The sequence below is a fragment of the Camelus dromedarius genome, chromosome 27 (assembly GCF_036321535.1).
Source record: "Camelus dromedarius isolate mCamDro1 chromosome 27, mCamDro1.pat, whole genome shotgun sequence".
Classification (NCBI taxonomy): Eukaryota; Metazoa; Chordata; class Mammalia; order Artiodactyla; family Camelidae; genus Camelus; species Camelus dromedarius.
In genome coordinates, this window is record NC_087462.1 from 25017419 (window position 1) to 25038494 (window position 21076).

The 21076-nt window shown below is 60.2% G+C and overlaps 2 protein-coding genes across 5 annotated transcripts; one reads left to right on the plus strand and one right to left on the minus strand.

The window, feature by feature from the left end:
* The first annotated feature begins 708 nt into the window (after window positions 1-708).
* LTC4S (leukotriene C4 synthase) lies at window positions 709-3517 on the plus strand. Of its 4 annotated transcripts, none has more exons than XM_031437976.2 (5): window positions 709-850; window positions 2601-2700; window positions 2791-2861; window positions 2953-3034; window positions 3269-3517. In XM_031437976.2, the coding sequence occupies exons 1-5, from the start codon at window positions 760-762 to the stop codon at window positions 3408-3410; spliced, it is 486 nt and encodes a 161-aa protein (XP_031293836.1). In that variant the 5' UTR covers window positions 709-759; the 3' UTR covers window positions 3411-3517. The 4 variants fall into 4 exon arrangements, with proteins under 4 accessions (XP_031293836.1, XP_064336243.1, XP_064336241.1 ...); XM_064480173.1 differs by having other exon boundaries at window positions 2618-2700; XM_064480171.1 differs by lacking the exon at window positions 709-850 and adding an exon at window positions 1270-2496.
* A 1024-nt stretch (window positions 3518-4541) lies between these two features.
* On the minus strand, window positions 4542-14622 carry MGAT4B (alpha-1,3-mannosyl-glycoprotein 4-beta-N-acetylglucosaminyltransferase B). Its single transcript, XM_064480170.1, has 15 exons — window positions 14466-14622; window positions 8825-9010; window positions 8591-8731; window positions 8380-8513; window positions 7934-7980; window positions 7506-7619; window positions 7213-7288; window positions 6975-7089; window positions 6556-6686; window positions 6291-6398; window positions 5976-6169; window positions 5492-5570; window positions 5323-5410; window positions 5121-5233; window positions 4542-5015 (listed from the first exon to the last, which is right to left on the minus strand). The coding sequence occupies exons 1-15, from the start codon at window positions 14560-14562 to the stop codon at window positions 4992-4994; spliced, it is 1647 nt and encodes a 548-aa protein (XP_064336240.1). The 5' UTR covers window positions 14563-14622; the 3' UTR covers window positions 4542-4991.
* Window positions 14623-21076: the final 6454 nt, after the last annotated feature.

Here is a 21076-nt window from a genome sequence, read left to right on the forward strand (position 1 = left end):
CCCTCCCTTTTTACTCAATTCCTGCCATTTGGCCTGCATCCCCCTTTCTCTGCTCATATCTAGCTATCTGCCTGCTCTAACACTTGGACTGCCCTGCAGTCAGAGTTGGATGTTCAAAACAGTTCTGTTTGGGGAGGAGGAAACAGATCAATGCGTGTGTACCGAGCCACAGGGAGGGTCAGGGCTGGGAACCTGTGAGGAGCCCATGGACCTGTGGCCAGGCAAGAGATGACTGAGGAGGGCAGGGCTTGGAAGGTGGCACTGGGGTGGATTTGAGAATGCATGGGACTTGGTGATAGATGGGAAGCGGTGGCAGTGCGTGGTTCAGGTTGGAGCTTCTCCCTTAGCCCAGACCCAGGACAAGGGGAGGTCTGTTGGGCCAACTGGGACCTGCTGAGAGTGCAGGGTCTAGGGGACAGTAAGATGACATGGCAGCTGGACATACCGCAGGCTGGAGCAAGCCTGGGTGGACAGCTTGGGCTCTGCCAGCACGAGGCTGGGCACAGAAGGGACAAAAGGACTGGGAGGAGGTGGCCGGGCTGTGCCCAGTCGGCTGCTCTCTCCTGCCCAGGCTCCATCTGGCCCTGGTTTCCACCGCCTAGGCCTGCCCCAGCTCCTGGCTCTCTCAGGCCATGTCCACACCCCTCCCCCACCCGCTCCACTGAAAAGAGGCGGGGAGAGCAGGCCACTCTTCCTCTTTGGGGCCAGCCTCTGAGCAGCAGACTGGGCTGATCAGAGCTCCGCAGACAGCCCTCTCACATGCCAGCCTGGCCTGACAGAGCCACCAGCACCATGAAGGATGAGGTGGCTCTTCTGGCCACTGTCACCCTCCTGGGAGTCCTGCTGCAAGGTGGGCTGGCCCCTGCTCGGGAGGTGGGTGGGCCTCAGACCCCTGCAGTCTGCCTTCTGCCCTCCAGGCCCAGATGAGGGCAGAGGCAGGGCCCCAGCCCAGATTCCTAGTGCCCAAGCTCTTCTGGTCCCCTAGAGGGTGGGATGCCCCAGGGCTGAGGGGCTTGCACTTTCCCGAGGTGGGGAGGGGGGAAGCCCTGGAGGGATGTCTGCAGGGCAAACTGTGAAACCCTGGACAGGAGCCAAGGTTGTGCAAGGTGCCTGACCTAGGGGATGGCAGGCCCCTGAGGGACAAGAGAGGTAGGCATGCTAGCTACCTGGCTTGGGGTTGAGGGGGTGGCCCCTGGACCAGCATAAAAAAAACCCTGGAAGAGGGCAAGGGCTTTCAGGGAGCAGGTGGGGTGCCGGCTATGTTGGGCTGAGCAGTGGCGCATGGTGCCGGGGTGCCGGGATGTTCTGGGTATTCTGACAGCGGGGACAGAAGTGGAACAGCCATGGGCATGGGACAGCCCTACTCCAGCTGACTCTCCTCTGGGTGTCCCAATAGAAGGGCTCTATCCCCTGGCCCTGCCCTCGAAAGCACCCTCTCTATGCTGGGACAGTGTGGAGCTAGACAGGGTTGGAACCTGTTTCCCGGCCCCCAGAGGTGTCTGCTGGGTGCCCTTCTCAGACTGGCCCTAGACCACACATTCCTGGGATAGATACTCTGACTTGGGACACCGCTCCCTCACACTGCATAAGCTTGGACAAGACACAGCCTGGGGAAGAGCTGAGCAGACAGACTGACCTGATGTCCAGCCACCCTAGCGCACCTGGCCCACAGCCCCTCCTCATGCAGATCCCACATCGTGCTGGCACGGCCACCCTTGGCACCCACAGTGCACTCAGGATGGTAGAGGTCTGCAGAGGGCCTGGCACCAAAAGCAGCAGGGCCACAGGACTTGCAGGAAAGTAGCTGGGGACGCCCAGAGCTGGGACTGTGTGTGTAGTGGGTATCTGGACTGAGGCCAAGAAAAGGGCTCCTGTGCATTCGGACCACCAAGGGCCAGTCTACTCTCTGTGCGCATCCATGTTGGAATGGAGAGGGGCAGAGCCTTGGTGGCCTGGGGTTGGACTAGAAGTGTCCCAGCTCCAACCACCTGGGGATAGAGGAGAGAGTGTCAGATTAAGGCAGGGTCCAGAGAGCTTGAACAGAGAAACTGAAGCAGGAACCCACACCACCCTTTGGAGGCACAGAGACACTGGCGTGGCTGACCCTGGCCTGAGGAAGGGTCGGGAGGTCCCTCTTGGTGGGCTCTGTGGGTTGGGGAGCAAGGACTGCTGGCCACAAGGTGTGTGCTCCCTGGCACCTGGAAGGATGCAGCCAGCTGTGCCCTCAGGTTAACAGTCCCTGTCCAGGGACCTGGGCCAAAGTTCACGTCTAGAGAGTGAGAAGTGGACATTTGCCTGTGTTTTGCAAGTCAATGATTCAGGAGCAAAGTCCTCCAGGGGACAGCTGCCCTGAGACGTGTCAGCCCCTCTTCCTCCACACACTGGGTGGGGCAGGGACTCTCGGAGTGTCGGACACAGGGCAATCCCGGAGACGACCGGGGACCGGGGGTCCCTTCGGCCGGACTTTAAAGGGGAGTCGGGACGAGCGGGGCGTGGGTAAGAGAGAAGAGAAGACGCGCGGCCAGACCGGAGGCGGGGGCCCGGGGGAGGCTGCGGGGGTCGGGGTGCCAGGTCTCACTCCTGCACTCCCCCTCCCCCAGCCTACTTCTCCCTGCAGGTGATCTCGGCGCGTAGGGCCTTCCGCGTGTCGCCGCCGCTCACCACCGGCCCGCCGGAGTTCGAGCGAGTCTACCGAGCCCAGTGAGGCGCGGAGGGAGGGCGCGGGGCGGGGAGCGAGGCAGCCCCGGGCGGGCGCTCCGAGGCCCTCATGCCGCCCCGTCCCCGCCGCAGAGTGAACTGCAGCGAGTACTTCCCGCTGTTCCTCGCCACGCTCTGGGTCGCCGGCATCTTCTTCCACGAAGGTCTGGGTGCGGGGCAGGGGCGCGCACTACGGCTCCGGGAGCCCCCAGGTCCGCGGGCTCACCCCCTGCGCCCCGCCCGGCCCTCTCCCAGGTGCGGCGGCGCTGTGCGGCCTAGTCTACCTGTTCGCGCGCCTCCGCTACTTCCAGGGTTACGCGCGTTCCGCGCAGCAAAGGTGAGAACCGGGGCGGGGCTCCAGGGAGGTCAAGCGGGACGGGGAAAGGGGGCTTGCGGGCGGGGCCTCGGCGGCCGAGGCCGCGAGCGAGTGGCGGGCGGGACCAAGCGACAGTTGGGCGGTGGGTCCCCCTGGGAGGGCAGGGGGGCGAGTCCTGGCGGAGGCGGGCCGTGGGGTCGGGGAGGCCCCGTCCCCGCCCCGCCCCGCCCGGCCCCCGCTGAGCGCCGCCCGCAGGCTGGCTCCGCTGTACGCGAGCGCGCGCGCGCTCTGGCTTCTCGTGGCGCTGGCGGCGCTGGGTCTGCTCGCCCACTTCCTCCCCGCGGCCCTGCGCGCCGCGCTCCTCGGAACGCTCCAGAAGATGCTGCAGACAGCCTGAGACTGAGGACGCCGGGTGGGCAGAGCTGGAGTAGAGCCGGAGCCTCCTGGAGGACGGGGAGGGTGCTCGTTCCCATCGCAGTCTCTCATTAAAGTGCCGTGACCGGACCCCGAGTGCACTCTCTGAGTCAGAGGGCTATAGAGCCTGGAGGGGCCTAGCTCCGGGCCACAGCCGTCGGGCGCGGCTACTTCCCCGGGAAAGGCGCTCCGTCGGGTCCTGGATCCGCCCCTCTCCCGCCCTGCTCCGAGACGGTGGATTAACACAGCCGACCCGCGGGTGCCCTTTCCCAGCAGGGCTCACCCCACGGCTCCTCCTTCCTGCGGTCAGCTCTGCCCTGGCCTGGCCCCCTCCATTAACCCTCAGCCGCCCTAGTCCTCATACCCTGGCCTTCACAGCCAACACGAGGGAGCATTTTTTGTCGGTACTCGGTTACCGACATCTAGAACAGTGTAGGTACTCAGGGCAAGCCGTGGCCCGTGGAGCAGTGGGAACGACCATGAATGTAGTCAATGTAGTTGTGACAGGCGCTCTCAAGAAAACGCCCGGGTTCCTTGGGGGACCAGACCCGGAGAAGGCCTGCTGGCCGGGCAGAGCGTCCCGAAAGAGGTGACCTTTAGCCCAGCCTGCAGAGAAGAGCTTTCCAAGCAGGGCGACGGCGTGTGCAAAGACCCCGAGGTGGATGGGAGACACTAAAATGAGTCAGAGAGTAGGGACAGGAGCAGGGCCTTGGGGACAGTGGACGAGGGTGGGGCTGAGACCCACCAGGGAGGGGGATGAGGATGTGGGGGCTGCCTCGGGTGAGAGGCGGCTCCAGCTGGTTGAAGCGGGATGATGGGCGCCAGGGGGCTTGGTTTGGAGGCCTGGACCTAGATTCAGCACCAGCGGAATTACTTCCAGTGAGTTACCGACCCAGCGGTCGGCCGGCCATGACCCTCCCAGGAAATGGGGGCGAGGTGGTGCGGAGCTGCGCGGAGGGCAAGTCCCACTCTGTGGCATAGGGGCGCCGGGTGACATCGCTTGGCGCCTCGCCCCACACCCGCCCCACCCCGCTTCCATCTCCCTAAGTCCGCAATCCCTCTCCCCATGCCCGTCCAACGATGTCTGGAGATGTCTGGAGTTCGGAGGCACAAACTTCATTAACCCTTTATTACAAGTAACGCTCTTATAGAAGTATATGTGGACTTACGTGAAAAAATCAAATGTATCCAAGAATAAAAAACACAGCACATAAAGTAGTATATGCATTCCAGTGTTCGCGCCGGAGACAGCGGGCGCCCAGGAAAAAGCTCTTCTAAAACGGCCTGGCTCAAGCTGGCCAGGGTGTGAACCGTTCTGGGCGGCGCGGGCCGGCCTCAGGCACAGTGTGGGGGCTGCCTGCCTCTTCCCGCAGCCCGGCGGGTGGGGCAGCACCAGCTCCTGGGGCCTCCGGGCCAGCGGCCACCCCAGGCCGGCAGAGCTGGGGCTGGCTGGAACCCCTCGGGCCGGGGTGGCTATGCCTGGCTCTCTTGGGGCAGCAGCGACAATATCCCAGGTCTCATGGGCTTCAGGGCCAGCGGAAGTGCACCCTCGGAAGCCTCCAGCTTAGTCAGCCTTTTTCAGGAAGATCTAGAAGAGCAGGGCTCATAGTCAGCAGGGGCCTCAGAACGTAGCCCTGGTCTGGCTGCTGGGTCCAGCTCCCTGTTCCCTGCACCCGGCCCTGCCCTGCATCACCTCGCTTAGAATGACCCACACTGGCGAGTCTGTCTGGATGGAGAGGCGCAGTGCTTCCAGGGGGCCGAAGGCAGGGTCCACTTCGCCCTGTGCCACACCCTTGTAGAAGGAGCCTGGGGGAAGGCAGCAATGAGAGGTTGCCCAAAGACCCTTGGTCAGTCCAGCCTCTCCCCCCACCTCCACCTGACTGCCCCTTACTCACCAATCTGGAGGTAGCCGTCAGGGCTCCGTGGGTACCGGAGAGTGACTGAGCGGCCCTCCTGCAGGGCCTCCTTGTCTGACTGGGGGTTCTGAGGGCAAAACCAAGGGGCTGAAGCCAGTGGCTGTGGGAGGAGCAGGCCTCAGTGCACACCACCCCCTACCACACTCACGTCAAAGGGCAGCACCTCTACAGATGTGTTGAAGAGCTTGTCCTCTGGGTGCTCAATGTTCCCGCTGCGGAAGAAGAACCTGTGGCCAGACAGGCCTGTGAGTTGCTGCAGGGGTGTGGCACTGCCCCGAAACACTACCCAGCAGCGAAAAGGCCAGGCCTGGCCGGGGAGTGCAGTGCTGGGCCCTGGGGCTCTGGATGAGGCTGGGCATCTCCAGGGGAAGATGCTGGACTGTGCTAGGCAACCAGGGCCTTACGTGTAAGGACGATGTCACTGAGCTCCTGTGGGCACTGCCCGACTTAGTCCTTAAAGGTAGCTAATGTTCTGAGTCCCACTTTTCAGGTAAGAAAACTGAGGCATGGTGAAGTTAAATAGTTTGCTGGGGGTCACAGAGGGGCATCTGCAGGTCCACACACTTGTGGGTGAGGCCTGCAGCCCGGCAGCCACCCTGCCCCACCCCCGGGGCGGACGTGTGGGCACTGACCGCTCCAGTCGCAGGGGCTGGAAGAAGCGGAAGCGGATGAAGTCTCCTGCAGCAGGCGTGAAGGCCCAGAAGAAATCCTCGCGCAGGTAGGCCTTCTCCAGGGTGAAGTGCTGGTATGTCTTGAGGCTTGTGCTCACTTCGGCCGGCGGGTTCACGTGCTCCTTCCGCAGGGCCTGCTTCCCAAAGTCCTTGTCCTACAGCCGAGGAGGGACAGTGGTGCTAGCTGGGCCCCAAGACTTGCCCTGCCACCCCCTTGCCCAACCTCAGCCCAGGCTCTGCCCACACTCGACCAGGCTCGAGCATGGCACAGCCCACCTTCAGCTTCTGGATCTTGCCCGCCAGCGAGGAGTGAGTGCCCACGTGCTGGAAGAGGGATGGCTTGAAACGGATCCGCAAGTTGGCCTTCTGCCGGTCACAGTGCTTCTGTGGTGGGAGGGTGACACGCTAGGCTTAGCTCTGCTCCACCTCCGAGACAGAAACTCCCCCGCAGCACCGTCTCTTTGCGTGGGGTGCCGACACAGCCCACGCTGGAGGCCGCGTGCCCCACTGCCCTGCCTGCCTCAGTGCTGGCCCTGCTTACCGCATCCTTCTCAGGGTTGCAGACCTTCACCCACAGAATATGGTCCAGGAGCCAGTCGATGGGCTTGTCCCGGTAGAACATGAGGATGAACTCCACAATGAGGCTCAGGTCCAGCGACTTGAACATCTTCCCTGGGGGTGGGAGTAGGGGGAAAGGGTGCTGAATTAATCCCCGTGGGGGACACTGTCTGCAGGCAGGCATAGGTACAAGAGGGCAGAACATCCTGATGCAGAGGATGGGCAGGAACAGGCCATGTGGGGCTGCAGCAGGGACTCCAGGCAAAGGCTCACAGCAGGACGCTGCGTGGCACTGGGGCTCAAAGCAGGGCAGGGGCTGAGAGATGATGACAGAGGCAGAGGTGGGCTGGATGGAGGCATCCTGGTCAGGTCAGAGGGCGGGGTGGGGGGGGGGTGACACACCAATGAAGCCCAGCTGGGAGAACTCCAGGATCATCCAGTCCTCCGAGGGCTGCTGGAGTGCGAAGTTCTTCATGGTGCTCAGGTAGTTGGGCTTGGCTACGATGTCATCCTCCAGCTGCACAGCAGTGGGCAGAAGGGGCTGGGACTCAGCATGGGCACAGGAGCAGGGCAGGGCTCACCACCCAGGCCCAGCCAGGATCCAGGGGAAAGGGGGGCAGAGCAGGGTCTCAGTGCTCACCTGCACATAGTAGATGCCTTTGGACTGTGCATACATCATGAGGAAGCAGTAATCGAGGTTCTGTTTGGTCCTCCACCTGTGGGGCAGGGGCCTCAGGAGCTCAAACCCCTCCACCTCCAGTGAGGCTACCACAGAGGCCACTGAGTGGGTAGGTGCCCCCTCATGCAGGGGTCCCCCAGTGGAAAAATGGAGGCACTGCAGGGAAGTGCCCGGGACTCAGACGCCAACAGACTAGGTTCTTAGTGCGGGTGAGCAGGTTGTTGGGGGCACAGGGAGGAGGGTAGTGATAGTACCTGACTCTCTCCTTGGGGTCCCCAAAGGACTCTCGGAGGCGGGAGAAGTCAGGGTAGAAGTGGGGAGAGGGGGAGATGACCTCCAGGAGCCCGGAATGGATCTCTGTATGGAACCTGGGGGACAGGAAGGCCCAGTGGGTGTGCAGCTGCCACGGACTGGAGCAGGGGCAGAGCTGAGCTGGCCAGACCCCGTCCCTTTCTTAAAACCCACCACGCAGACATCCCCCAATACACACTCATCCTACTGAGGCAGTGAGACTCCAGAGGGGCTGGGCAACCTCTGCATATTCACCCCCTTTTAGCCAAGAGGGGAAGTACCCTTTTCCACAGAGGGCAGGCACATCTTGCAGGGGAGGCCAGCACCCACCTGCCCAACACCCCGCAAAGGCCCCTCCCCCCACCAGCCTCGTCTGGCCCCCAGTACTCACAAGGCCTTGATATTCTCTGTCACCAGCGAGGTATACTGTGGGTCAGTCTGTGGGGAGACCAAGTGCCCTCCCTAAGCCAGGCTGACACCCCAAATGGCCTGAAAGGGATGGGTGGAAGGGCACAGGCTACCATCCTACACACGAAAAGAGTGAGCCCACCATCCTGAAGGCTAAGTAAGGCTGGGCCTGCGGGCCACAGGTGCCTTCAGAAAAAGCCCTTTTAGATACTCCAGCCAAGGGGTGGTGCGGGCAGTAACTGGCATTTCCACGAGGGGGCACTAGCATGTTTCCTTCAACTTTATCATGGTGTTTGTGGATGAAACTGACGACTGACCTTCTGATAGGTTTTCCCTCTTAAATGTTGCTCTGTTTTCATTTCTCCTTGTTATTTTGTGCCCTGTGTCCTCCTCTGAACGTCCCCCCAACCATTACCCCAGCCCACTCGCCTCGGCAATCAGCACCACGATGACCGAGTCCTCCTTCTCCTGTGGGCTCAGCTCTGAGATGAGTGAGTGCAGCGTGTCTGTCAGGTACGAGTGCACCTCGCGCCGCACGCTGGGGATGCCCATCACCACCGACACTGTGGGGGTGCGGAGGGTTGGTCCCGGGCACTCCGCCGGCCGCCCCACCCCCCGCCCCATCCAGGCTCGTCCCTACCTCCTGTGCGGCCCTGGCCCACACGCACCGCCGGCTGCAGGCTGCTTTCCTTGGCCAGCAGGTGCGGCAGGTGATGGAAGACAGTGGGCAGGTGCAGCACGTGCTTGTGGGAGACGTTCCACGGCTTTAGGCGTGGATCCTCTGGGTGGGTCGGGAAGGGACAGGTCAGACAAGGCTGGCTGCCCGCCATCCGCCCCATGTGCCCTGCTGCTTCTCGCGCTGGCCGAGGCTCACCGGTTAGGCGGGCCCAGGTGTGATTGCTGTCTCCGTCTCGCAGCGCCTGCCGCTCCGACACGGCCCTCTTGATCTCGTCCAGCACCAGGTTGAGCTCCTTGGAGCGCTTGAGGCTCTCCTGCTCAGCCGCATGCAAGCGGTCACGCAACGCCAGGAACTCCCGCTGGTACACGTCCACCACATCGCCTGTGGGTGTGCGCACCGTCACCAGTATACCCACACACAGAGAGCCCATCTATGTGTTCTCACGCCTGCCACATGCAAGCCACATGGGGTTACATAAGGGTCACTCTGAAGTCACACTGACACACTTGGGGAAGAAAAGCCTCCACTAAGGGAATTCGCCCTCTCCAGTGCTCTCCATCTGCCCCTCTATTTTCTCCACTGAGGAGACATCTGAAGTGGGAGGGCTGCAGGATCACTTCCAGCCCCAGGTGGGACAAATCCTCTCTATCCAGTGGCTCCAAAGCCCCTCTTGCTTCTCCTTGCAGCATCTGCTCCTTCCAGGAGGTAGGACACCCAAGGTCCCATCCAGGGCACAAGGACCCAACCCTCCCTCAAGGAACTCAGCCCCCCAGCCTCCCCCTGTCCCGCCCCTCAGCCTCTGCACTTCGCTCCCTGCCCCTCTTCACTGAGAGCACAGGCAGCCCCATCCCCAAGGCCCCCGGGGCACAGAAAACCTCCCTCGATTCCCCCACCCATCCTCCAAGTACGACTGAGCCCCAGGGGCCCCCTTGTCACTGTCTTCACATCACGCTTGTCATTCTACACCAGGCACCAGCTCACGATTCATAGTCTCAGCCAGCCCCAGGGGGTGACTGCTGCAGTTACAGTCCCCGGTGCTTAGCTGAACAAATGAAGTTGAGAAACTAGTCCAGGGTCCCTCAATAAGTCAGCGGCAGAGAGGGGACGCGAGCTCTCAGTGCCCCAAGGCCTGGTTCTCTGGAGATCTGTTTCAGGCCTGCACCATGCCATCCCAGGGGGACCTGTGTCAGAACCTCCAGCTGGGTCCCAGCTGCAGGCATTAGGGGTGCACATGGGCCAGAAGCAGCAGCACAGAGGAGGGGCTCCCTGACAGTGAAGAGGGATCCCCAGGGTGCCAAGTACCTGGCTCCACTGGTCTGGCAGGGCCTAGCGAGCAAAAATAAGTCAAAGACATCACTGCCTGCAGCTGAGGCAGCCAGGCCCTGCCAGGCTGTGCACTCAAGGCCATTTCCAATTCGGCTTTGCCCTCTTCATTTCCCATCACACACATCTCCTTTTCCTTGTCTGATCCATGCTTTCACACATGCTGTCTCTTCTGGGCCTAATGAAAACTCTTCTAGCCTTCAAGGCCTAGCAGCAAAGTCCCCAAGTCTAAGAAGCTCTCCAGATCTCCCCTCTCACCCCCAGACAGCTCTTATGTTCCTTATCCCTTGTGGGGTCACAGTCCCTAGAATGCCCTGGGATGGTGTCACCTCCCCACAGCTGGGTACACCAAAGGTCATGACCAAGGCAAAGCTCACCTCAAGACATCCCCCTTCTGCAGGAGGACTTAGTCTGAGAGCTAAGTCCCAGGGGAAGAGGGAGCCATAGCCCAAAGGCAGGAGGGAGGGGTTTGGGGGGGGAGCCAGGAGCCAAGTGGATCCTCCACGAGGCACTCCAGACTCTGTAGCTTGCTCCCATCTCCTTCCCCACACCCTGCCTACCTGGGGCCAAAGGTCAAGGCCACTCCAAGCTTCTGTGCTCAGGGACATCCCCACTGGGGAGGGAGTCAGGAGTCGGGTTACAGGATCTTAGAGCTTCCAGCTGGGTTCTGAGGCCAGGTTACCCTGGAAACCTGACCCCTTCAACAGGCAGTCAGCCACCCCCAACACTCACCTGCCCAGCCGCTGACAGGGAGTGGGGACTGGAGGTGCTCAGGCCCAGCAGGAGGGAGTTCAGAGCTGCCTAAAAGGGCAGGTAGCTTCCCTTCTGCGTAGCTGAGTCCCCACCCACCCACCTTTTGTCCCTGATGCCCACCCCAATGCCACCCCAGTGCTGGGGAGCCACTGAGTCCCATAGGGGCAGCCCCTGTGCCACTGGCAACACCCAAGGCGCCCCCTGCAGTGGGGCCCTGTAAAGCTGCAGGAAGGGTAAGGACGCCTGTCCCCCTCTAACTGCTGCCCGTGCTCCCGCTCTGGGGCCTTCTCTGATCTTTACGCAGGTGAGCTCCGTCCAGCCTTAGCCTGCCCCAGGTGGACAGGCCAGGGAGGCAGTGGGGGGTTCTGCTGACCTGAACCACCCCGACCACCGAGGCTTGGGCACAGCCTGCTCCCTACCCAGGGGTCTTCCCTGCCCAAGTCCTGAGCTTCTGTTTACCAGGAAGTGATGGGCCCTGGGTGTTCCTGGGCCTGGCACCTGCTCAGACTGACTCGTCTGTCATTTCACTGAACGCTGCAGGCCCTGGCCCTCCACAGCCTGCCCCTCTTCCTGCCCTGCCTGCTGCCTGCAAGGTCCCCAGCTTGACCCTCATCCCTGGTGTCTCTGGTCGTGGCTCCACTCTGTCCTTGCTTGTCAAAGGCAGAAACCCAAGCTCTCTGATTGCCTCTGCATGGGTTGAGCCTTATGCCAGAGCTCTGCCAGGCCATCCTGGCTTCCCACAACCTTTGTGGGTGGAGTGGCTGGACTGAAGTGGTGAGTGGGCTGGGGAGGCAGCTCAAGTGCTGGCAGGAGCAAAGGCCTGGGGAGTCCCTGGCCTCTGAGGAGTAGGGCAGAAGTTCCTGGGTGCTAAGGCTGAGGGACTTTGGCTTCTCCTTCCATCCATACCTCCCTATCCCAGGAAGGTGGGGCAGAGGGCCTGGCCCCGATGCAGCCGGCTCGATAGAATGCAGTCCTTCTGGGATCTTTAAGTAGGCCAAGGTCTGTCCAACCTTAGCCTGCCCCAGGTGGACAGGCCACGTGGGCAGCTGGGGGGGGCCTGCTGTCCTGAATCGCCCTGACCACCGAGGCCTGGGCACAGCCTGCTCCCTACCCTGGCCTCCCTTCCCAGGAGCCTTCCTCTGCCCAAGTCCTGTGGGCAGCTGTGACCATACTTTTGGGGATGTTCCCACCCCTCCCTCCACCAGAAGGCAGAGTAATCAGGACATCTGAGGCCCATGGACCACAGTATTCCCTTTGGTGTCCTCTTGATTAAAGAAACAGATTCAAGAGCCAAGCTGGGGCACAGGCCTTGTGCCCTGTACTTAGGGAAGAGGAAGCAGGCTCAGAGGGGCACAGGCAGGTGCCAGGCCCAGCGAAGGTCTGCTGTTAACCTGCTGGTGGGGCAGGGGCATGGAGAGGGGGCAGGTGTTCACCTCCTCTCCAGGACTAGCACCTACCCTCCCAGTGGTCAAGAGGGCATCCATCATTGCTGAGATCCAGGCTGCTTGGGGGTGAACCTGGCCCAGGACCAGGAGAGGGGGTACCCTAGACACTGGGGAGGGTTGTGCAGCTGAGGCCAGCCCTCTGGAGGGTCTGATGTCTTCCCTGGGGGCCTTCAGCAGGTACTTGGCCGCGGGCTGCAGTCTGAGTGCTAGTGAAGCTGTTGCACAAACTTGGTCAAGGCTGGATGTGAAACTGGGCCCGAAACCTGAATCCACGGAATGTCTTGCCAGACCCACATGTCCTTCCTGGACGTTGGCTTCCAGGATGCCACCTGCTCCTGCATTTGCTTCCTGCTCCTGCCCATCTCCTCCCTTCCCTTCAGATCTGGGTCCCTCTGGCCTTCCTCTAAGCATCAGTGACTGGGCCAGCCCTATCTTGAGTCTCCTACTCAAGGTAATTGGAAGCCAGGGTCCAGCCTGGCCTTAAAATCTAGTCTGCCTTTTCCATGGGCTTAATACAGTTGTCTCCCTGTAAGAATGAGAAAGGTTTCTCGTGGGCCTGCAAAGACCTGACCCTACTGGGCCTCCAGAAACAGTAACAGCTCTCTACAGGGAAGGCCCAGGTGACCTGGCTGTCACGTCTCACAGGCTTCTGAGCCCCACACTTCTTTGGCTGGGAGTGCCCTCCTTCCTGCTCTCCAGACCCTTGGAGTCCCAGCCTCCTGGATGCTCCCCTGAAGGAGAGTGGGCCCTCAGTGGAGCCATGGGTACCCCGTCATTCTGATGCTCCTGGACACCGGCTGCCTGTGGCCAGGCTTGCAGAGGAGGTGTCCTGGTGGAGGCTTGGTGTTGCAGTTCCTGACATCTGGCTGAGGGCATGTGGCTGCTGCAGGAGGCCTGGCCCAGGACAGTGTGCAAGGGCTCATCATACACAACTGAACAAATGTGGCCCAGCTGGTCGGACATGGCCCCACCTTGGCCTCCCTGCCAGTCTGCTTACGTGGCCATTCTCTCAAGGAGCCAAAATGCCATTCCCCAGATGACACAACCTACCTATAGACCTGCAAAGAACTCTGCCCGAGCCATGCCCTTCGCTGGGTGACACATCCTGCCTACAGACCTACAGGGAGAACTTTGCCCCAGCCATGTCCTCCCTGTTCCAAGTCCTGAGGGTCTCCCTTTCAGGCCCTCTGGAGCCCTGGGGGCCCCATCCAGACAGGAAGACTGCAGCAGCCTGGGCTGCACTGAGCTGTGCAGGTAGAGCAAGGAGAGGACCCGCGGGACGCGGACGGTCAGAAGGTCTCCAGGCCCTCCTGCAGCCTCATGCAGTGTGGTGTTGGGGAGCAGGGAAGCAGGAGGTGGGGGGAAGGCAGAGGGTCAGCTGGCCCTCAGCCAGGTGCTGCTTAGGCCTCCTGCAGGAAGGCCAGAAGGCAGGAAGGAAGCAGCTTTTCCTGATTCCTCCTGTGCTGCAGGCTGGGTGGACAAGAGTCTGCAAGGGCCTTCAGCTCTCAGCCAAGGCCCCACTAGGCCCCAGCCATCCCAACCAACACCGAGCAACTCCAGCCAGTGCTGGGGCCCGCCCCTCACCCCTGTATGCTGGCCAGACTCGGAGCACTCCCACCACCATGGCAGTGGACTGGTCAACCTAAGCAAACTTCAGGTGATAGCGCACAAAGTAACTCAGCCAGTAGCCAGGGGTGGGCTGGCTGCTCGGGAGGCCCTCCACGCCCCCCACCCCCACCCCAGGCCAGTAGACACAGGAAGGCTTCCGCAGCACTCACAACCCTGTGGAGGAGTCCTAGGGCCAGATGTCATGCAGGAGCAACGCGGAGGCCCCAGGGAGTCGCACCCACAGGGGGCCGGGGTGGAGAGGTGGTGTGAAGTGAGGGCACTGCCCGGATGTCTGGCTGCCTCCTCACACCTGTCTCAGGAACAGCGTACCCAGGTGCCTGGAGCCGGTACCTTGGGGACCCTCTGGAGCCGCCACCTCTGTGACCTTGTGTTTCCGTCCCTCTCTGAGAACTCTGAGGTCCCCAGCTCGCCGGAGGGGGCGGCCCGCCCTAGCACGGGCAGGACTGTACTCACGGCGGCCGGTCCGAGCGCGGCACGGGACACCGGCCACCCAGCCCCCAGCCCAGGCCGGAGGATTCCGGCGTTCCGGCAGCAAACAAGTGGGGGCGAGGGTGGGAGGGGCGTCCTCCCGCGCCGCCCGGGCGGGGAAGGGGCGCCCGCGCGGGCTTCCGGCCCCCTCCCGCGGCCGTCGCCCGGACCCCGCGCGGGCCGCCGGCGCCCAGGTGCGGGCCGGGGGAGGGGCTCACCTTTCTGGCCGCTGAGCGCCGCGTACCAGGAGAGCGAGAGGAAGGCGCACAGGCAGAAGAGCAGCAGCGTCAGGAAGGTGCCATTGCGGAGCCTCATCTCCTCGGGTGCGCGGTGGGCGCCGGCGGGGCCGAGGCCGCATGGCCCGGGGGACCGGGGCCGGGGCGCGGGGACCGGGAGGCGGCAGGGGCCCCGGCCCCGGGGCGGGGAGGGGCTGGGAGCCCGGGGCCGGGCGGGAATGAGGGCGGGCCTCGCGGGCTGGGGGCCGGGGCGCGGGGAGCGGACGGCCTCGGCTCGGCGGCTGGGCCGGGCCGGGCCGGGCTGGGCTAGGCTGGGCGGCGAGAGCCGCGGCCCGGCCTGGATCCGGGGCCGCCGCGGAGTCGGCTGCGAAGGGCGGGGCGGCCGGGACTTAAAGGGGCCGCATCACCCACTGCCGCCGCCAGCACCGCGAGGGGGCGGGGTGGGGGACCAACGCCCAGAACCCGCTCGCCCTGCTCGGGACAGCGGCCCGCGCGTGGGCTCGCGCGCTCGGGCCTTCGGGTCGCCCTGGGCTCCCGCCTCTGGGAGGTCGGGGCTGGGGCCTTCGCGAGGGCGGGTCCGCTGCGGTGAAGGCGGCGTGCCGGGTCCTCCGAACCCCTCGTCAGTAGCGTTTCCATTACTCGCCCAGCCCGGATCCGGACCCCACTCGCGCGCGTTAACTCGGGGACCCTCAGGCTCCTCCGCCAGGGCTGAGGGGTCCAGGCAGTGGGAGGGGGAGAGGTGTGGCCGCTCCGGAGCTGGCGGTGCCTCCAGCTGGAGGATGCCGGAGTGGCGCTGCCTGCCGCGACGCCCACGGGCACTTCACTCCCCCTCCCTCGGGGGCTGCTGTCTCGAGTCTGCAGGATAAAGGCGCCCTGCTCCATCAAATAGGGCACTTGGCTGCTTTCAGGAGTCAAAGGGCCGAAGTGTGGGGGTGTTGGGCACGATGAGCTGCCCAGAGCGGGGCTGGCCTCCCGGTGCCACGAGCCGGTAGGCGGGAGGCAGGTGGAACCGCGAAGTGATGGGGGCCGAGCCCCTAACGGTCCAGCGTCTCCTCTCCCTTGACCACAGGGCGCTTACACCTTTATTCTGTACTAATTGCAAGCTTTCCCAGTCCTCTGTGGAACGAAGATGGGTACAAACAAGAAAGGGATTCCTCCAACTAAGTATCTGGGTGGGCACTGGGGGGTGCCCTGGCCACGTCCCTGCTTGGGCGCCATTCCTAAGAGTCCTGGTCCCCAGAATTGGCTGCAGGGACTCCGAAGGGACCCTGGCGAGAGACCTCTTGTGATTGGGTTCAGACTGGGAGCCGGTGGGTTTTGCCTTCCTCTTCCAGCCCAGGCCTGCAGGATGGAAGCCAGAGAGTGTGGTAGGTTCTTGGGCATTCCCCTCTGCAGAGGTATTTATGCCAGTAGCAGGTGAGGCAGGGCCAGAGACTGAGACACGGCTCTATCCTGGGCCTGATTAAATGACTGGCTTCAAGTTTTCCTGCAGAACAGATTCCCAACACTGACACAGTGGTACTGTGCTCTACTTGCTAATGAACTCTGTTAACTGAGACTGGGCTTGTCTGAGCTTTCTGGAGTAAACTTGTTTTGTGTTCCAATGTTTTCCCAGGCATCTTTTATTTGTGGCAGGGATAATGGTTTTTCATTTGGATTATGATAAAGAGGGTTTAAAATTTTCTCTAAATGTGTATTTAAGCTTAACAGTGAGTTGATTTAAGGAAAATTATTCAACCGGTAAAAATTAAGGAGATGGTCTGACAATGACTAAAACTTTGGGAAGTTCATCTGTGTCCCGTCCCCCTCCACACTCTGGCTTTCGGGAGGAAGAGCAGGGACCAGGAGACCCAGGAAGGGAACAGAATTCTGCTCTGACATCTGGTGAATGCAGGACCTCTGTTAGAAATGGGACTGTCCAGCGCTAGGGTTGTGGAAAAAGGTGGTGATTGACTTTGGGAAGAGGTCTGGAGTGATGAAGAGTGGGGGAGGGGCTAGGGTAAGCAAGCTGGTAGGGGCCACACACCAAAACTGATGGCTGGGGTTGGGCAGCCGTAGGGATGCAGGCAGCCAAGACTGACAGTAGTCTTTCTAGATGCCCCCAGCCAGGCTACCTACCTCTACCTCCTCCCCGGTGCCCCTTCAGAATTCCAGGAGGGGGTCCTCTTAGCCACACATCCGCTCAGGGACACACACCCACCACCTGGCTGAGAATGGGTCAGCACCATGCCTGACTGTCCTGCCAGGATTGTACATTGGGGAAGAGAAGGGACATCCCAAAGGAAAGTTGATGCTATCACCGAAAGGGGACTGGAGGTGGGGCAGTCATGGAAAGAGAGCAGAAGTCTAAGGGAATGATGTCACCCCGGGCCTGCAGAAGTGATATCACAGTGAGGAAAGGCCCACTGTTTCTTGATTCATTAGTTCCTTCATGCATGCATGCATTCATTCTGCCCACTGCTGGGGGCGGGGGCGCCTAGGTCCTGCTGTTCCAGCACTGGCAAGCCTGTAGCCTGACCCTCACTGTAGCCTCTGGACTCTCAACTCTTCCCTTTGAAATGGGCAGTTGCCTGGCTCCGGGCCAGTTTTCCACTGCTCTCTGTGCCCCTGTAGTTATAAATCCCTCAGGACCTGCCTGCAACCCAAACTCCCTCAAGGCACTTCCCAGTGGGTGAGCTCTGCCTGTCTCCCTGCCAGGGGTTGGGCTTCCTGTACCAGGGGACAGTGACTCTGGCCCCCACTAGGAAGGAGGGTGGAGCCCAATGGGCACAGGAAAGTCCTGCTTTCTTTCCAGACCCCAGGCTGTGAGCCCTTCCTCCTAGGTCCTTGCTTCCCACCGAGTGAAAACGTGCTTTCCTATTGGGATTGCATGCCAGCCCTCAGCTTTTTTTTTGCCTTCCTGGAGATTCTCTGGGACAGCCTTCAGCTGTGGCAGGTCCTTCCATCCTTCTTCTTGGAGCTTCTTAACTTGTGGTCCAGGGATCCAGAATTGAGGAGGTCCAAGAGCTGAGACAGAAAAAAAAAAAAAGCATTCATTTTCACTAACCTCTAACTGAAACTTGGAATTTCCTTCAATTATGAATGGGGGCAGCAAAGTCCAGCAGAATTAGCAGAGCTTAGGACTGTCACACAGAAATCACAGGGGCTTTCATACTGCAGGTGTTGCAGACCCTTCAACACAGCAGTGAGGCACTCACTGCTGCTTCGTGATTCTGGTACTGAGTAGTCCTTCCTCTCTATCCTACAATTTAATGAGTTAATAAAGAATCACAGGTATTCCTATATCACAAATTTGTATGTTTTTATATTTTGATATTTGCATTTCAACATTAGTAGTCTTTTTGTAATGCGATATCCTTTATTTTCTGCATTGCAAAACATGGTTCCAAGCAGGGGTCCTTCATTTTCTCCAGATGCTTAAGAGTGTCTCTGGTACAGTGAGAGCTTGGTAGTCGTGCCCTAAAGACTCACCTCACCCCTCCACTGGTCCTTTCCTTAGACACCTCTTTTCCTTATTCATTCATAACAAATGTCCTGAGTGTCCACCCTGTGCCCTTGAGTTGCTGGTGACATAGATACACTGTGTACTGACATCGACCTGGTCCCTGTCCTCCCAGAGTCCCGTCTGCAGCCACCGTGCCCAGCACTGGGAAGGAAAGGTCCCTGGGGCTCAGAAAGCTTCTAATGTGGGGAATTACCACGATGAGAAGAGAGGGCCTCCTTGGGAAAGTGAGGTTAGCTGCATGACCCAGGGAGAGGAGGAGTTGCCTCAGTAAAGGATTGATCAGAACATGCGGTCAGTGCCAGCCTGGGCAGAGCTCAGTGAGAGAGGAGGCCTGGGACAACGGCGGCAGGCCAGAGCACCAGGACATCTTGTCAGAGATTTGGGTTTTTACCCCTGGGGCAATGGGATAGGTCCAAAGCAGGGAGAGATGTGGGAGCTGTGATGGGATTGACACAGTCCTATTTGCATTTTGAAGTGATCACTTTGGCAGGGATGGAGAAGGAACTAGAGAGAGGGAGAGAGGAAGCAGGAAGACCAGCCAGGGGCTGTTGTAGGGGAAGGAGTCCAGAATATGCCACTGTAACATAAAGATTATTCTGAGCTGAAGGCATTTGAGAATAAGCTGTTTTTCCCCCTTATCTGCCTAAAAGCAGAGCCTCTCTAAAGAATTCCAGATTGTCCTAAATCCCCTCCCTGGGAGCAACTAAGGAAAGATTGACTCTTTTCACATGATAACCCAAACAGACGTTGTCACAAAACTCCTTATCATTCTCCTAAGGACCCATTTATCTTTCCTAAAAGTCATATTTTTTCCATGTAAACATGTTTCTCCTTCTTTTCCTTCTCTGCTGCCCCCATTAAATTGGTAAATTTAGCCCCAAATTCTAACTGCCTAGTTTGTAAATAAAAATATTTTCTTGCTAATCTATCTTGTTTGTTTAATTCACAGGTCCTAAGCACTGAGTCTAAGAAGGTAGAGGAAAAGGTTTTCTGCCCTGATATAGGCAGCTAGGAGAGAGACACGGTCTGGAATGGGGGACAGGGGTTAGAGGTGAAAAGTAAATGGGTTCAGGACAGTCTTTGGGAGACTATACATCACTGAGGTCAAGAGTGTGAACAGACACGCTCTTGAGGCAAGCTGTTGGGCGTGGAGAGCCAGCCTGCCTGGCTTCATAATCCTGGCTCCAGTAGGGTGTGGCACAAGCCGTGTGACCTTGGGCGAGTTACTTTATCCCTTCTGTGCCCATTTCCTCAGGGTGTCAAATGGGGATAATAATCCGGATAGGCTTGATTATGCTGCTGTAATAATCCCAAAGGTCTATGATTTAATAAAGGTGTATTTCTCAAAGCCTGGGGGGGTTCAGCTCGTGGTAGTTCCTGTCCAGGTTTTCCAGGAATAACCACCTGAACACTGCAGGCTTCCCTGGCAAAGGGGAAGAGAGCTTTAGAAGCTCTGGCATTGGCAGATAAATAAATGCCCTGGCCTCTGAGTGATACACGGCTCTTCTGTCTCAGGTCCTTGGCCAGAGCTGATCACATGGTCTCACCTCAATATAAAATATTCAGAATGCTTCCCGGCATAAGAGAAGCACTGTGAGAGTGTCATTACTTTTATTATTGGGAAGCTCAATCAACAGGAACTGCTGGGGATTTGAGGGCTCAGCCTGGCCACAACTGACCCCCACATTTCTGGCTTACACTGCGGTGACCCTCACTGCCATTGGGAACCCTGTGGCAGGCATGGGGTGGGGAGGCGGTGAGTCAGTACTCCAGGATATGACCCTGATCCAGAGGGCTACTAGTGCTCTGTTTGGCCAAGCTTGAGGTCACGTGCACACCCCACCCTCCCCACCAGGGTAGAAGGGAAATGAATCCCTAGAGGAAAGTGCCTGCCAAAGAGGGATGTAAATTGAGCAGGGTGAGGGTGGGATAGGCTGCGACCTGGGACCCTTTACTGAAGTGCTTGCACCTGGCAAAGTCTCCTGGAGCAACTGCATACAAAGACACTATAAGAAACTAAAAATAACTGCACGTGTGTACAGTTAGGGCAAACTATGAACAGTAAGGTACAGCAGGGCCAAAACCCAGCTGCCACTTCTGAGGTGCCGGGTGCAAAAAGCAGAGTCTCACACACGACCCCTGCACACAGCACCACCAAGGGCTCCAACCCCTCCCGCCCACCCCTGATCTGGCCCTACCCTCACCGCATTTAAGGGACCGACAGCCCCTGCTCCGACCCCCAGTGAGGGAGCAAGGAAGCCTGTTACTTGTTTTCACTCCCCTTTTGCTGCTGTCCAATACAGCTTTGCCTGGAATTTCTCAATTGGCCTTTTATCAATAGAAACTCGTTAAAGAGTCCGAGAACTCAGGTCGATAAAAAGGGGACTGGGGAATGCATATAAAATCTGGGGTGCGGGGGGCTTTAGCCCTCTTCTGTCTCCAGAACTCTTGTCTAAGGGAACACCAGCTCCTCAGGGATCGCAGTCTGAGAGCGGAAGTGTGGGTCCCTACAGCGCAGGGGCGGGGGCTGTGCCCTTCTCAGCAGCTGTGACCCAGGCCCTGCTGCCTTCTCCCCACCAGACATGTTTTTAGTCAGGTCATAATGTCTACGTAGCATCCTGCCAAATCCAGCATGGCCTGCGGGAAGCTCAGGCTCTGTGGGCCCTCCGGTCCTCTCAACTCAGGGCCTGCCAGACTAACTCCCGGCTCAGCCGCCAGGGCCCCGGCAGGCCCTCCCGGTATCCTGGTCACTTGCGCAAAGCCCGCATCCGGCACCGCAGTCCCGCAGAGCCCGCCTTCCTGTGCGGCGCCGCGGTCAGGGACCCGAGGGGGGCGCCCGGGACGCGGCTTTACAGCGAGGAGCGCTTATCCAAGGAAGATCGCGCGCAGAAACCTGCTCCAGAGCGTCAGGGTCACACGATGAGGGGCACATTCTACGTCCAACACTCGCACGGCCCCCACGCACCCCGCAAACGCTACCTGAGCTCCCCCAGGTGCCAGGCGCGGGAGCCCAGGCGGAGCCAAGGGAGTGACCTGAGCCCGCGCCGGCAGCAGAGGGCGCGCGGGGCCCGGCCCGGCCCGGCCCGGC